This window comes from Pongo abelii, chromosome 20 (assembly GCF_028885655.2).
Source record: "Pongo abelii isolate AG06213 chromosome 20, NHGRI_mPonAbe1-v2.0_pri, whole genome shotgun sequence".
Lineage (NCBI taxonomy): Eukaryota > Metazoa > Chordata > Mammalia > Primates > Hominidae > Pongo > Pongo abelii.
In genome coordinates, this window is record NC_072005.2 from 21,295,729 (window position 1) to 21,313,096 (window position 17,368).

The window sequence follows — 17,368 nt, forward strand, 5'->3', positions numbered from 1 at the left end:
GCTAATCATATATTTTATGTTGTATATCATTAACAAATGTTTATAATGATTTCTATTCTTTTACCTTTCAAATTTTAGAGAATAATTAAAAATGTTTTTTGTGCCATTAATATAATGCTAAGAAATTCCATTTTTGTGTATGTGCATTTTTCCCTAGAAAACAATGTATATGATAAAATTATTATTTATAAAAGTATTTTGTTTAATCATTATTTTCAGTAGAAGCAACTGCTTTCAGCATCTTTTATGTTCAGGGCATATGAAGTGCCAATATATTTTTTCAGAATTTGGTTATTTTTGAAGGTTTTTTTTCTTTTTATTTGGCAGGACTGGTATTATTCTCACTTGATAGCTATTTTTTTTTTTAGGACTTTGACTATATCACAGTTTCCTTCTGGCCTGCAAAGGTTTTGTTGACAGTTCACTGACTATCTTATAAGACTATGCTTGTAAATGACACGCCATTTTTATCTTGCGGCTCCATTCTCTTCTTGTCTGTGGTTTTTGAAATTGTGCTTATGTATGTGTTTGTTATAAATATCTTTGTGTGTATCCTAATTGTTGAGCTTCTTCATTTTGACAATATTTTTTCTTTCAGAATTTTTGAGTTATGTTTTCTTTTGATATTTTTTACCTTTACAATTTCTGGTTTTTGGATATTTTAAATATTTTTTTCTTTTCCTCAGTTTTTTTCTGGTTTTCTATAGTTCTCTGTGTTCCTATTTTACTCATTGAGTATTCAATTTATTTTTAATTTTTAAAATTAATATATACATCCTTTTTATGGTTTCTTTCTGAAAATTTTATAATATTTTTGATAGAACCATTTTGCCCTATTTTGTATTCGTTGTAATCTTTGATTAAAATTTGGACATTAAATAAAGCTACCCGACACAGTTTTTATCATGTAGCTTTCTCCTGGCATAGTCTGAAAACAATTATCTTGGTTAGAGATCCTGGTAGACTCTCAAACATGTTCTTAGAATGTATCTTGCCTAAAATTTTGTGTTTACTTTTTAGTTAAAGGAGTTTATTTCTGCTTCATCTTAATCAGTAACCATTTGCTCTATCTGTTTTCTGTCTGTTGTACTGCAGTCTCTCTGCTGCTGTAACAATTAGCTTTGGTCTCAAGACCCAAACTGTAACTCCAAAATATACTACCATTTTTTTCAGCACTTTATGTTATGGGAGACCAGTTTCTGGAAAGGCCCCTAGAAGCAAGTAATATAGATGCATGTGCCAGTATTTTACTTTTTTATTATAAAAGAAACCAAAAGTTAGCAATTTACTTTGAAAGGCACTATGTTATACTGTTAAGTAGGAAGAACTGTGTTGGGCAAAGGTAACAGACTTTTCTTTTTCTTCTGTGTCTTTGCATTCCTGTGTACTCATCTGTGTACTCACCTGGGGAACTTTACACGCTTATTTATAAGTTTTCCTCATGTATTTTGGTCAGTATGTTTTTTATTACATTTATATGTCTATGAAGGATTTAGGGCCTGTGGTATTTTATTATGGCATCTTGCTTATGTAGTTTGTATATATAGGTTAGATTTGTAAAGGATGTTTATCTAAGTCTAGTAAGTTGAATAATTTGTTGTTTTTATTTCTTTCAGCTATGTGTTCTTATTTTACCAAAGACCTTTGGCCAGAGCAAGACATAAAAGATTCTTTTCAACAAGTGATACTGAGAAGATACGGAAAATGTGAACATGAGAATTTACAGTTAAGAAAAGGGTCTGCAAGTGTGGATGAGTGTAAGGTGCACAAAGGTTATAATGAACTAAACCAGTGTTTGACAACTACCCAGAGCAAAATATTTCAATGTGATAAATATATAAAAGTCTTTCATAAAATTTTAAATTCAAATAGACATAAGACAAGACATACTGGAGAGAAACCTTTCAAATGTAAAAAATGTGATGAATCATTTTGCGTGCTTTTACACCTACATCAACATAAAAGAATTCATATTAGAGAGAATTCTTACCAATGTGAAGAATGTGACAAAGTCTTTAAGCAGTTCTCAACCCTTACTAGACACAAGAGAATTCATACTGGAGAGAAACCCTTCAAATGTGAAGAATGTGGCAAAGCTTTTAAGCACTCCTCAACACTTACTACACATAAGATGATTCATACTGGAGAGAAACCCTACAGATGTGAAGAATGTGGGAAAGCTTTCTACCATTCTTCACACCTTACTACACATAAGATAATTCATACTGGAGAGAAGCCCTTCAAATGTGAAGAATGTGGTAAAGTTTTTAACCACCCTTCAGCCCTTACTACACATAAGTTCATTCATGCTAAAGAAAAACCCTACAAATGTGAAGAATGTGACAAAGCTTTTAACCGATTCTCATACCTTACTAAACATAAGATAATTCATTCTGGAGAGAAATCTTACAAATGTGAAGAATGTGGCAAAGGCTTTAACTGGTCCTCAACCCTTACAAAACATAAAAGAATTCATACTGGAGAGAAACCCTACAAATGTGAAGAATGTGGCAAAGCCTTTAATGTGTCTTCACACCTTACTACACATAAGATGATTCATACTGGAGAGAAACCCTACAAATGTGAAGAATGTGGCAAAGCCTTTAACCACTCCTCAAAACTTACTGTACATAAGATAATTCATACTGGAGAGAAACCTTACAAATGTGAAGAATGTGGCAAAGCTTTTAACCAATCCTCAAACCTTACCAAACATAAGATAATTCACACTGGGGAGAAACTCTACAAATGTGAAGAATGTGGCAAAGCTTTTAACCGATCCTCAAACCTTACTACACATAAGAGAATTCACACTGGAGAGAAACCCTACAAATGTGAAGAATGTGGCAAAGCTTTTAACCGATCCTCAAACCTTACTAAACATATCATAATTCATACTGGAGAGAAATCTTACAAATGTGAAGAATGTGGTAAAGCCTTTAACCAATCCTCAACTTTTACTAAACATAGGAAAATTCAGCAGGGTGTGGTGGCTCACGCCTGTAATCCCAACACTTTGAGAGGACTAGGTGAGCAGATCGCAAGGTCAGGAGTTCGAGACCAGCCTGGCCAACATGCTAAAACCCTGTCTCTACTAAAAATACAAAAATTTGCTGGGTGTGGTGGCAGGCACCTGTAATCCCAGCTACTCGGGAGGCAGAGGCAGGAGAATCGTTTGAACCCGGGAGGCAGAGGTTGCAGTGAGCCAAGATCGTACCATTCTACTCCAGCCTGGGCCACAAGGCAAGACTCTGTCTCAAAAAAAAATAAAAATAAAAATAAAAAATCATACTGGAAGGAAACCCTACAACTGTGAAGAAAGTGCCAGTGCTTTCAACCAGTCCTCAAACCTTATTAAAGAAAATAATTCATACTGGAGAGAAATTCTACAAATGTGAACAATATGGCAAAGCCTTTAACCAGTCTTCAACTCTTACTAAGCATTAAAAAAATTCATACTGTACAGAAACCCTACGAGGGTGAAAAACATGGCAAAGCCTTTAACAAGCCCTCAATTCTTAACAGACATAAGATAATTTATACTGGAAAGAAACTCTACAAACCAGAAAGTGTGGCAATGCTTTTGACAACGCCTCAAAGTTTTCTAACCATAAAAGAAATTATACTGGTGAGAAATCCTAGAAATCTGAAGAATGAGACAAAACCTTTAAATGGTTTTCACACTTCATTGTAGGTAAGATAATTCGTACTGGAGAAAACACCTACATGTGTGAACAATGTGGCAAAACTTAACCAATGTTCACACTTTATTGTACAGGAAAGCATTTGTACTTGAGATAAATTATACAAATATAAAGACTGAAAAAGCCATTAATATGTGTTCATATCTCAACACCAGAGAGTTCATACTTAATAAAAGCATTATAAGTACAATTACTGTCAAAAGATCTTTCAGAAAATACAAGCTTTTGACCAGGTGTGGTGGCTCAGGCCTGTAATCCCAGCACTTTGGTAGGCCAAGGCAGGTGGATCATAAGGTCAGGAGTTTGAGACCAGCCTATCCAAGATGGTGAAACCCCATCTCTACTAAAAATACAACAGTTAGCCGGTCGCGGTGGTGGTGCCTGTAATCCCAGCTACTCAAGAGGCTGAGGCAAGAGAATCACTTGAACTTGGGGAGGGAGAGATTGCAGTGAGCTGAGATTGCACTCTAGCCTGGGCCACAGAGCAAGACTCCATCTAAAAAGTAAAAAAAAAGAAAATATGAATTTTCACAGTGAAGAATATTTATTTTGAAGATGAACGTTACAAATATAAAGCGGGTGGTAGTGCCTTTACTTGTATCACAGATCTTATTGTAGACATTTTTTGTAGAGGAAAAACTCTGAAGCACTTTCACACTTTGTTCAATATCAGGGAATTAATATTGAAGAAAAATCATGCAAATGTAGTAAATTTGGAAAAACACTTTTTCAAAAACTACAGCTTAGAAAACAGAGTTCATACTAGAATATAGATGCAGTAAAAGTTAAAAAAAATTTAATCCATAAGTCTGTGTAAATATCAGAATTTATGGTAGAAATACATAAGGCACTGACACATCAGATATACTAAATCAGAGGGCTGAGTATAGAAAATAAAACTCAAGTTGGTAGAAAAATTATTTGTATATAACTTTAAGAGGATCAGAAGGTTTTTTGCAGTTATAATTACATTCAAAGTATACTTTATTTCTTGAAAAATATTACAGATTTTTTGAAAAGTGAGTAATGATGTCATTCAACTCTGAAATTCCTGCTGTTTCTTCATTCCTATTGGATTCACATGTGAAAGCATGGGATCAATTATTGCTGTATCAAAGATATGAGAGATTCTTTATTTGTTTTGTTCTGTTTGAGATGGAGTTTTGCTCTTTCGCTCAGGCTGGAGCGCAGTGGCGTGATCTTGGCTCACTGCAACCTTCAACTTCCAGTTTCAAGCGATTCTCCTGCCTCAGCCTTCTGAGTAGCTGGGATTACAGGCGCATATCACCACGCCCAGCTAATTTTTATATTTCTAGTAGAGACAGGATTTCATCATGTTGGCCAGGCTGGTCTTGAGCTCCTGACCTTGTGATCTGCCCACCTTGGCCTCCCAAGGTGCTGGGATTACACAGGCATGAACCACTGCTCCTGGCAAGAGATTCTTTTTTATTAGGTGGGCATTATTTGTGATCTTTTCTATTGAAAAGTAAAGACATTAGAATGTAAGATGCATAATGAAAATATAAGTGGAGAGGCTCTTTGGGGTTAACTTATAATATTGAGTGGTGCATGAGGTTGGTGTTCAGAGTAATATTCTGCATTATGAAAAGAAAACTTATTTAAAATTAAATTTAGTAGTATATTATCATACTAATTATACTTTTATATAAGAAGATGCAGTACGTTTTTAAAATTTTAGATTGTGTGAAGTTAATAGTTTAACTTAACATTTTTAACATGTTAAATACCATTGTGCATTCAATGAAGCATTATTATACCACAAACTTTACCCTCTTCCACCTTACTCGAGGGGTATAGGTATAAGATGGTAACGATATACTATTTAGTAGCATAATGGATTAACATCTCTAGTAATTTTTTTTGCCAGTGGCTTTAAACTGCAAATAAGTTAAAAAATATTGTTTCTGTAGGTTAAATTTTTATTTTGTTTTTAATCATTTAAGTTTATTTTAATTTTGGTGGGTACATAATATGAGTATATATTTATGCACTTATATGGCATATTTTAGTACAGGAATACAATATATAGTAATAGCATCAGGGTTAAGTGAGGCATCCTTCACCCATAGCATTTCTCCTTTGTTTTACAAACAATCCAATCCTACACTTTTTTAAAATTTTTTGTTGTTGTTGTTCTTGTTGTTGTTGAGACAGAGTCTCGCTCTGTCACCCAGGCTAGAGTGCACAATCTCAGCTCACTGCAAGCTCCGCTTCCCGGGTTCATGCCATTCTCCTGCCTCAGCCTCCCAAGCAGCTAGGACTACAGGCGCCCTCCACCATGCCTGGCTAATTTTTTATATTTTTAGTAGAGATGGGGTTTCACCATGTTAGCCAGGATGGTCTCGATCTCCTGACCTCGTGATCCGGTCTCGATCTCCTGACCTCATGATCTGCCTGCCTTGACCTCCCAAAGTGCTGGGATTACAGGCGTGATCCGCTGTGCCCGGCCACTTTTTTAAAATTTTAAAATGTACAATTAAATTGTTATTTACTATAGGGTTATTTTTATGGTCATAATACAAATTATATATGAGTATAAATAAAATTCATTTCTAAACTCTTGATATTTTTTCCAAATTGTTATATATTTTTCTTTGAACATGTGGCCTGTCTGCCTGCAAACATGCAGACTTTTTGATTCACATAGAGTTAAATATATATTAGTCTAAAGACAAACTTTAGGTGTAAGAAAATTATGGAATAAGTGTGTGTGTGTGAGTATGAGTTTGTACCTATTTTCAGAAGAAAAGAACAATATGGGAATAAAAATCATTTTAATAAGGTGGCTACTGTAAAACTAAAAACTTAAAAAATACTGAAAGCAAATGTATACTTTGTGCTTTGTATTGAATTTATTACTGTACAATCCATGACTTACAGTTCTGAACCTTTTCATGCAAATTCTCTGTATATACTTGCCTGGTACTCATGCTAGATCCATACTTTTTTTGCTTCTTACGTATGTTTTTGTTTTATGGTTTAGGAAGTATTATGTGAGCTGGTCTGTGATTATAAGAATTTTTATGAAATTTAGTGCACACAAAATAATTTTTAGATGTAATCCCAAAAGTAGCGTATTAAGTTACATTTTATTTAGTGACAGCACTCCATTTTGTTCTTTTAAGGGGAGAACAATATATAAGTTTTCTTTAGTGATTGTTCCTTTCACTTTTTATAATTGACATAAGTGTATTTATTTATTGAGTCAATTTGTTCAGGTAAGTACTGGGGGGCTTCATAAGTCATAAGGATGTTTTTATATATAAATGTAGCTAACATACAGTTCTTACTATGTAATCAGTGCTCCATAATAATTCATAAATATTCCTGCTGGAGTTAGTTTGTAATTTCAAGTCAGAAATGAAAAATATCAATGGTGAAGAAATAAGATTGATTCTTCATATGGAGTGGACATTTTTTCCAGACTATAAAACTGAATCTTGCTGAATTTAAAGAGAAATTCTGGACGAGGCAGATGGATCACCTGAGGTTAGGAGTTTCAGACCAGCTTAGTGAAACCCGGTCTCTACTAATAAACTACAAAAATTAGCTGAATGTGGTGGCATCCACCTGTAGCCCAGCTACTCAGGAGGCTGAGGCAGGAGAATTGCTTGAACCCAGGAGGCGAAGGTTGTGGTGAGCCGAGATTGTGCCATTGCACTACAGCCTGGGTGACAGAGCGAGACTCATTAAAAAAAAAAAAAATTCTGCTTTTATTTTCACTTCTCTTCAGATTTGTTTCTCTTATGTACTTTCCAACTATGTATGCATCACAGTCCTTCTTTTTCTGAGTTATACAGTTTTCTCACTGTTCTCTTCACGCCATTTCATTTCACATGGTACTTTGTAGATTTTGATGAGGAAATTCTATTTTTAGTGCACTTAAAAATGGATTTTAACTGGTGAGTTTGCTTATCAATATAACATTCAGATTAGTTAAGATAAAAGCCAGGTGTGGTGGCTCACGCCTCTAATCCCAGCACTTTGGGAGGCCGAGGCAAGTGGATCACTTGAGCTCAGGAGTTCAAGACCAGCCTGACCAACATGGTGAAACCCCATGTCTACTACAAATACAAAATTAGCCACATGTTGTGGCGCATGCCTGTAATCCCAGCTACTCGGGAGGCTGACACAGGAGAATCTCTTGAACCCAGGAGGCAGAGGTTGTAGTGAGCCGAAATTGCGCCATTGCACTCCAGCCTGGACGAGAGCAAAATTCCGTCTCAAAAAAAAAAGAAAAAAATGATAAAAGGCGCATGCTGTCCACAGGTAAGAGGATTAAATTAGCATTGCATTTCTTTGTTTTTAAAAGAAAAATCTTTTTATAGACTTATACAAAGTGTGGCAAATATAAAACTTGCTTGAAAAGACGGAAATTAAATTTTTAAGAGAGTTAATAGTAAACGAATTTAATTTTCTTTTTTTATTTTTATTTTTTACTTTTTTGAGATGGAGTCTCGCTCTGTCTCCCAGGCTGGAGTGCAGTGGTGTGATCTTGGCTCACTGCAAGCTCCGCCTCCCGGGTTCACGCTATTCTCCCGCCTCAGCCTCCCGAGTAGCTGGGACTATAGGGGCCCGCCACCGCACCCGTCTAATTTTTTTGTATTTTTAGTAGAGACAGGATTTCACCATGTTAGCCAGGATGCTCTCAATCTCCTGACCTCGTGATCTGCCCGCCTTGACCTCCCAAATTGCTGGGATTACAGGCATGAGCCACCGCGCCAGGCCACGAATTTAATTTTCTGTGATAGAATTACAGCACAATTTACATTTCCGTGCAGAATCTTTTATTGTTAAGTGTGGTGGTAAAGATTGCAAAATAATGACTTCTGAATTTAAAATTTAGAAAAATATGTCTTTTCTATATTGATTTTACAATTTGGAGAAATTTCTGTTATTTTTTATATTTTTTCTTTTAGTGGGAGAAGTTTAGTCTACAGTTTTTATTTTTAGTCACCAAGCTGTAGCCAACTCCTGGGTCATTTTCTCTGAAAAGCATTTGGAGATCATGACAACTTTTGGATTAAAACATTCTGTTATTTTGTATGCAAACTAGTTTACTGTGTTCACAGACTGGCCAGTCATGGGACCATAAGCAACACCTGCCCCTTTAGTGTCTTTCATACCATTACCATCAGTACCAGAAACTCTAGGTGCCCCAAGCTTAAAGTAAAAATCCTAAAGTACATTGGCTTCTCCCATGCAATGTGCTGGGTCCAGAACATGCTATTAAATATCAGAGTTCCTATGGTTATGACTGACAAATGACAATAATAGCCCCAAAATACATATTTTTGATACTATTTAGCCAAGATTATCACAAAGATACAGAGAGTATTTGACACATTCTTATTCTTCTATAACGTTTTAAAAATATTTTGACAGATAAAATGTGTACTTTTTCTGTAGAACATATTTTGAACGTGCTGTTAAATATCAAAGTTCGTATGATTATGACTAAAAAATTAAATGACAATAGTCCCCAAACTATGTATTTTCATACTATTTAGCCAAAATAATCACAAAGACACAGTATTTGACACAGTTATTCTTTTATAATGTTTGAAAAATATTTTAACTTGACAGACAAAATGTGTACTTTTTCTGTAGAACATTTTGAAGTATATATAGTTATTATTTCTAGGTAATTAATACCTCACATAGTTAACGTTTTTGTGGTGAGACCGTGTGACATTGTCTTATCATTTTTCAAAAATCCAAATACATTATTATGAACTAAGTCACTATGTTGTACAATAAATCTCTTGAACTTATTTCTCCTATTTGACTATAATTACGTATTATTTGACAGACTTTTTCCAACCCCCCATTTCTTCTAAATACCTTGGCATCTGATGGTCACCATTTTACTCTATACATTAATGGGATTAAGTTTTTTGGAATCCATGTGTAGGTGAAATCATGAGATATTAATCTTTCTGTGCCTGGCCTATCCCAACTAATATAATGTCCTCCAGCTTAATCCATGTGATTTAAAATAATATAATTTTTTTCTTTCTTTTTTCTTTTTTTTTTTTTAAGGCCAGGTGTGGTGGCTCACACCTGTAATCCCAGCACTGTGGGAAGCCAGGGCAGGTGGATTGCTTGAGCCTAGGAGCTTGAGACTAGCCTGGTCAACATGGAAAAACCCCGTCTCTACAAAAAAAAAAAAAAAATTTCAGCTGGGCATGGGCATGGTAGTGCATGCCTGTAATCCCAGCTACTCCAGAGGCTGAGGCATGAGAATCCCTTGAGCCAGGGATGCAGAGGTTGCAGTGAACTGAGATCATGCCACTGCACTCCAGCCTGGGTAACAGAGTGAGACGTGGTCTCAAGAGAAAAGGAATTTTCTTATTTAAAAAATAATATCCCGTTGTGTATATCTACCACATTGTCTTCATTTACTCATTAGATGTTAAACTGTTTATTCTGTATTTTGGCTATTGTGAAAAGTGCTGCAAACAGAATTGCGAATGTTTCTTCATTCTGATTTTATTTGTTTTGTATATATATCCAGTACTGCAATTGCTGTTATGACATGGTAGTTTAAGTTTTTTGAGAAATCTCTATTTTGTTTTTCATAATGGCTGTCTTCATTTACATTCCAAACCAACAGTGCACAAGCCTTCCCTTTTCTTCATATCTTTACCAACGCTTTTTCTTTTTAATAAGAGTCATTCTATCAGGAATGAGTTGATATCTCCTAGTTTTGTTTTTTCTTTTTTGGCTTGCCTTTTTGTGATAATTGACATTGAGCATTTTTAAATATATCAGTTGGCCATTATGTATGTATTTTCTTGAAAAATATTTCAGCTACTTATTTTTAATAGTTACTTATTTTTGTTGTATTGTCATTTGAGTTTTTTATATATTTTTTATATTAACCCGTTGTCACATGTATAATTTGCAAGTATTTTCTCCCTTTTTTTAGTTGTCACATTCTGTTCATTGTATCAGATTCTGTGCAGCAGCTTTTTAATTTGAAGTGGTCTGACTGACTTGTTCTTCCTTTTGTGTCCTGGGATATTTAGGTTAAATCAAAAAACTTGCTGCCCAGACCAATGTTATGGGGCTTTCACTCTATTTTTTGGTAGTAGTAGTTTAAGAGTTTTAGGCCTTACATTTAAGTGGCTAATTTATTTTGAGTTTGTTTTTACATATGGTGTGAGATGAAGGTCTCACTTTTTTTTCTCTGCATGTGGATATAAAGTTTTCTAAACATCATTTATTGAAGATACTGTTATTTCCCTTAAAAAAAAAAAGTCACCTGTACTTAAAATCAGTTAGCTGTAAATACACAGATGTATTTCTGCTCTTTTTTCTTCTGCTCCATTGTCCTATATCTCTGTTTTTATTCAAGTGCCATACTGTTTTGGTTACCATAGTTTTGTAGTGTATTTCAAAGTCAGGGTGATACCTTAACTTCTTTTGCCTTGATTGCTTTGGCTATTCAGGGTGTTTTGTGGTACCATATGAATTTTAGATATGCTTTTTAAAAAAGCATTTGGATATTTGGTATTTGGATAGAGGTTGCATTATATCTACAGATCATTTTGTGTAATACAAATATTTAACTATTAATAATGCCAGTTAATGAATGAGTAATATTATTCCATTTATGTATTACTTAATTTGTACAATGTTCTTTAGAGTAGAATATAAGGTGTTTCAACTTTTTGGTTAAATTTATTTCAAACTGCAGTTAGGTAGATGGAATTTTTTTGAATTTCATTTTGAGATAGTTACTAATGTATAGAAATGCTATGACTTTTTGATGATGCTTTTGTATTTTGAAAGTTTAATAAATTTTGTTTGTTTGTTTTTTGTTGTTGTTGTTGTTTCAAATGGAGTCTCAGTCTATCGCCCAGGCTGGAGTGCAGTGGTGCATTTTACTTTGCAAGCTGTTACACCATCTCACTGGAGTCAGTTTGTTGTTGTTTTTGTTGCTTGTCTTTTGGGATACTGTAGCAGGATTGATAAGAAATCAGAGAGACCGATGGGGTTGAGGAGGATATTTATTATTTAGGTGCACTGGCCCAGTCGGATTAACGTCAAAAGGACTGAGCCGTGAACAAAGAGTTAAGTTACCTTTTAAGCATTTTGTGGGGCAGCAGGGGGAGATCTGTGCAGGGGAAGCATATTACAGAAGCAAGAAACAAAGACAGTTATTCAATTAACTGAGATATGCGTTACATAATTTTTTACTTTCCAAGGAAAAACATGTTTTACAACTTGAGTTTATCTGTCTAGTGACCTTGCAGCTGCACAGCTAGAGAAACAGGGCTTTCAAAATGCCTGGGAAAGGAGGAGAGATAAGGCTCACTAGCCACAGAAAAACAGGCAGTTAATTTTTAAAGGACTCCAGCTGTTTCTCTTCTCAGGGGGAATTAGGTTTTCTTACATACAACTGAGTTTCTGCTTACGTATTCTTTAATTTCATTTAATTTCTGTTCCATTTCCCCCCTTTGGTGCTTTTTATAACAAAGGTGTTAATAGAAAACATCACTATTTGCCACCTCTTCATGGAGCTGAGCTTTTTCTTCTACTGGCAGCAGCTGATATTTGGTTAATGCCATCAACTGCGCGGTTGTGTGTCGGGTTATTATTGCCTCCGTAGTTGACTGAATATTCCTAATAAACGGGATAATAGGCAAGGGAGGATGAGGCAGATGCCAAGAATAAGCAAGAACTCACCAATGAGGGTTTTGAATCTTCCGAAGTTTGAGAACCATCCTCCAAAAAAGGAATCCAGGGACCACCTGGACCATGACTGAACTGGAACATGGGCCAACTTGTGCATTCTAGCTGTGATTTTCATGACAGCTCAGCCATTATTATCAATTTTTAGACAACAGTTGGTTAAATTAAATTTTCCACATACTCTCCCTTCTGAGGCTAAGAGGTAATCTAAAACCAATCTATTTTGATATATAGCACTTCTTATTTGTGTTGCTTGTATTGCCAATAAATCTAGTGCCTTTGATGTTTCATTGGTTATAATTTCAAGGACTGCCTGCAACCTTATGATGCAGTTGAGCATATAGATTGGGGTGCGGTATCTCCATGACCTGTCTTGCCCCAAGGTAGCTGGCCTGTAATATTTAATGACTCTTTCAGGAGGTCATTCATTATCTTTTTAGTTTCCTATGTCTACATCCTTTTTGATATTTGTGTCTATTTTTGTGATTATGCTTCTTCTAGTTCTTTTATTTTCATCATAAACTGGATATCCTAAGAGTTCCACTTGCTTTAGAGGAATTAGAAAGAAAGATGGCTTGATTGTTCTTAACACACATGCCCCTGTCCATTTAGCTCACAGTTGTTGATATGCCTGTGCTCCACAGATCCAATATAGGCCAGAGGGTGCCTTTCAAGCATTTGGAGCCTCTAGCTAAAGCCAAGTGTGGCTTAGAGTACAGAATCAAGAGAAAGGGTTTGGATCTAGTAAGTAGGAGTCATTCTCAGTGTTTCTCCATGGAGTTTTGTTTTTAGTCTCATCATAATACTGTTGCCCTAGGCAGGTTGTTTCTCCCACTGCCTCTGTGAAAGCCTTTCGCCATCGCGTGATACGGTACTTTCCACTTATGGAGGTTTTTAACAACCAAACACTGGCTGAGGCTGTTGGTTCACTGGCAGGGTTAAGCGAAATGAAGTTATCTTGTGACATTAATTTCTTTGCCTTCCATGGCCACTGGTCCCCCATATTAGTTCCTCCACATACATAGAATGAGGAAATTCCTAAGCTGCCAGCTATGTTTTCAGCTAGTTGAGCAAATAAGTTTTCAGTTGATGGGGGAAGCTCAGGCACTGTCTGATGAAAATGCTTATAGAATGACTTACGGACCTGGAATTGTGGGGTTGAACGCATTTGAGTCCTTCTGGTCTTTCTGACAATGAGTAGTGGAACTCTAAGGCCTGCTCCTTGTCTATCAACTCATAATAGTGCTGTCTGTCCTGTAGACCAAAAAGGTAGCTCTGGCTTTAAGATAGTAAAATTTAAAGGATTGCATGTCCTTGTCTTATAATCTGGTTTTTGGGATTATGAACATAAGTGGCATGGCAGGCATCATAGTACAAGGAAATAGGCCCTTTATAGGAGGGAGTGGCTTTTTTGGTTCAAGCTATAAGCTCTCCTTTTTTTTTTTCTCTGATTTAATATGTACTTTAAACCAGAATTCATAGGGTAAGAGCGTGGGGTCATGACACACATATAGCTGATTGTTTCTTGGGTCACAGACTAAATAGGTGGTCTGATTGTATGTGCAGGTTCCTAACTTGGTTTCTGTACATTTATAGTCGGTGTGGTCCAGTAGAGTTGTAACTATGGTATTCCTTACCCAGGTAGTGTCTACACTGTGTGGGCATTTTTTTTTTAGAGATTTCTCCCCTTTTAGTATAGGCAAAAATGGTACGAACACAAGTGTATGTAATATAAACATGCTTACACTACACATGGGCACAGCAAACCTTCCTGTGGGCATAGACATTTGAAGCATTTGCAGTAATAACAGAGCAATCAGTATTGATAGAATTATAACTAGGCTTATTAATTGTATCTACGTTTACTTATCTGGAGATGGTCCTCTTAGCTTCAGCTGTGCATAGACTAGTCAGCTTCCAGGATGTGACTACAATAGAGCTTGCAGGATCCTCTAGCTTCAGCCATGCGTAGACTGACCAGCCTCCGGTGTGGTCAGAGCAGGGCAGTTGTCCTTCTTACTGGTGGTTGGGTTTTGCTGTAGGACTATTCGGGTGGGGTAATCTGGGTCTTGTTGGTTAATCCACTGGTCATCATCGGGAGTCACTGCTGCCACTGGTTTCAGCTGACTATGGTGAATCCAAGGTGTGACACCTGCAACTTTAACAGCAGTGGAAGTAGACATGATTACAATATGGGGCCTATCCTCTATGGGTCCTAGAGTGGTTGGATTCCATTTTTTTTTAACATAAACAAAGTCCTTAGGTTTGAAAGGGTGTATTGGGTCTGTTAGATTTATAGGCTTTTTTTTTTTTATACCTAGCCATGCATCTTTTGCATGGCCATATTTAAACCCTGCATTTGCCTTCTCAAAGTTAGTTTTCCTAGTTTATAGAGATTACCTTTAATCTGACTTATGATGGGGGGTGGTCGGCTGAACAAAATCTTATAGGGCTAATACCCAGTTTGTTTGGTGGGAGTGCACCTGACTCAGAGGAGAACCATGGGCAACACCTGATCCTACCTTTGATGAGTTTCTTGACAAAATTTCCTCAGCAGCTGTTTGAGTGTCTGGTTTATGCACTCCACTTTACCTGAGCTCTGTGGCCTGTAGGCTGTATGTAATTTCCACTTTATTTTTAATAGTCGAGTTAAGTCCTGAACAATTTCAGCCACAAGTGTTTGTCCATTGTCTGATCTTAGAGGCAGTCCAAATCTGGGAATAATGTCTTTTAACAACACTTCGGTCACCTCTAGTGCCTTCTCTGTCTGGGTGAGGAAGGACTTGACTTATCTTGAAAAGGTGCAAAGGAACACCAACATGTACTGATAGCCCTCCCTCTCAGGGCAATTAGGTGAAGTCCATAAGCAGTTTTTCACAGGGCATGGCTCCTGTTTCCTGAACTCCTGGGGGCCAAGTAGGTCCTTGTTTTGGATTATTCCAGGCACAAGATAGACATTGTTCACAAACAGCATGGGTGGTGGCAGAGAGCCATGGCACATAGAAATGTCAACCTACCAAAGTCTCTAGGGCCATCCTTCTAATGTGTGTTCCTTGATGGATCTGCTTCACAAACCTTGGGTTATTGTCTCTGGGGCGGCTAGCCTCCCGTCAGAGAATAGCCACCATGCATCTTTAATATATACTCCTGTTTTCTGACCAAACCAAGCGTTTTCATTTGGAGCGTAACTTGGGATCTCCGGGAGGGGAATCTCTGGGAGGAGAGGCATAGCTAAGACTTCCTCTTTAGAAAGTGGAGTTGTCATTGCAGCCTGCTTTGCCTCTTTGTCTGCCTTTTTACTTTTTTCTTTAGCCTTTGGTGTTCTTGCTTTTTGGTGCCCCTTGCAGTGCATCACTGCCACCTCTTTTGGGGCCCATACAACATTTAAGAGCTGTAGAATTTCTTCCTTGTATTTTATTTACTTCCAGCAGTTAAAAGTGTTTTTTCTTTGTAAATAGCATCATGAACATGCAAAGTGGCAGAAGCATATTTGGAATCTGTGTAAATATTTGTCTTTTGGTCTTTTGCTAGCCAGAGAGCTCTTGTCAGAGCTATCAGCTCTGCTTTCTAAGCAGAGTTTTCTGTAGGCAAAGACTGCAACTGTATTACTGAGTCCAAAGTCACCACTGCATACCCAGCTCAGTGGACTCCTTTTAGTATGAAACTGCTTCCATCAGTAAAATATTCAATGTCTGGGTCCCCAAGGGGCCAATCTGTTAAATCTCTCTGGCTTGAGAACACTTAATCTACCATGTCCACACAGCAAAGAAGGGGGCCCCCTGGCACTGACTCAGTGAGGAGCAAGGTAGCCAGGTTTAGGATATTCACAGTCTCTAAAGTCAATTTATTAGTTTTTTTGCACCAGTAGGGCAGTGGCAGCTAGTGCTTTAAAACAAGGAGGCCATCCAAGTGCCACAGAGTCTAATTGCCTGGATAAGTATGTTGCTGGTCGATGCCATGACCGTATGGCTTGAGTTAGAACGCTTATGTCCTCCCTTTCACTTGTGGACATATAAGAAGAAAAGCTTAGTTAGTTAGACCTGGCAGTCCTAAAGCTGGGGTCTGAGTTAAGGCATCTTTGATTTCTTTAAAAGCATTCTCTTGATTGGCCTCCTAGAGGAGGGTCTTTTTCTTTCCTCCCCTTTGTGGCTTCATATAATGGCTCAGTGATGAGCAAGAAATTTGGGATCTAAATGCTGCAGAACCTTGCTGCCCTTAGGAACTCTATTATTTGACGCAGGGTGGTTGGAGTAGGAAGTGAACAAACAGCCTGTTGTGTTCACTACTAAGACATCTTTCCTCTTGGCTTACATAAAAGCTTAAATACTGGACACTTTTAGAGGAGATTTGAGCTTTTTTTCTTGACACTTTATATTCTGCCTTCCACAGCAGGTGCAGGGGGTCTTGGGTTTCTCCTGGGTGCAGTAACCCTTGGCCAGTGGTTTTTTTATACCATGGCCTTGACCATTTTCTTTATTCTTCTGACCTTCATCCTTCCAGTGTCCTTTCCTTTTGCACTGTGAACATTAAGAATGGTGGTTTCATTCACACACTTTCACACACCTCCCCTGCCCCAAGACTCCTCATTGGATGAAATGAGCCTCTTTCTTGTCCTGGGTGAGCCTACTTAGGCTCCCACATTCATACACATACACACACCACTCATACCCCAGGACTCCTCATCAGATGAAACGAGACTCTCTCATGTCCCAGGTAGGTTCACACACACCCACACATTCCCAATTCCTGTCTCCAGATCCAGCGAACCACTTTCACTTTGTTAGTGGGGACATGAGGTTCATCCAAATTGGCAGGCCACTCCTGCCACCCCCAGCCACTCTGGGTTGGATTAGTTGTCAGTCTCCAGGAGGTGATCATGCTCCTCTTCATCTCTATGGGATGGGCATTCCTACCTTGGGCCCTTACTCCTTACCATGGTTCCT

The 17,368-nt window shown here is 37.2% G+C and overlaps 1 protein-coding gene and 1 pseudogene across 1 annotated transcript in view; both read left to right on the forward strand.

Annotated features, from left to right (window-relative positions):
- Window positions 1-9,499, forward strand: part of LOC129051918 (zinc finger protein 714-like) — a 41,929-nt gene extending 32,430 nt beyond the window's left edge. Inside the window, 5 exon segments of the mRNA XM_063720041.1 lie at window positions 1,617-2,976; window positions 3,287-3,352; window positions 3,354-3,444; window positions 3,446-3,563; window positions 3,566-9,499. Of these exon segments, the coding sequence (XP_063576111.1) occupies window positions 1,617-2,976; window positions 3,287-3,352; window positions 3,354-3,444; window positions 3,446-3,563; window positions 3,566-3,642 (1,712 nt within the window). The 3' untranslated portion in view covers window positions 3,643-9,499.
- On the forward strand, window positions 8,617-9,369 carry PONPYGV1R-PS1896 (vomeronasal 1 receptor ponPygV1R-ps1896 pseudogene; annotated as a pseudogene).
- Window positions 9,500-17,368: the final 7,869 nt, after the last annotated feature.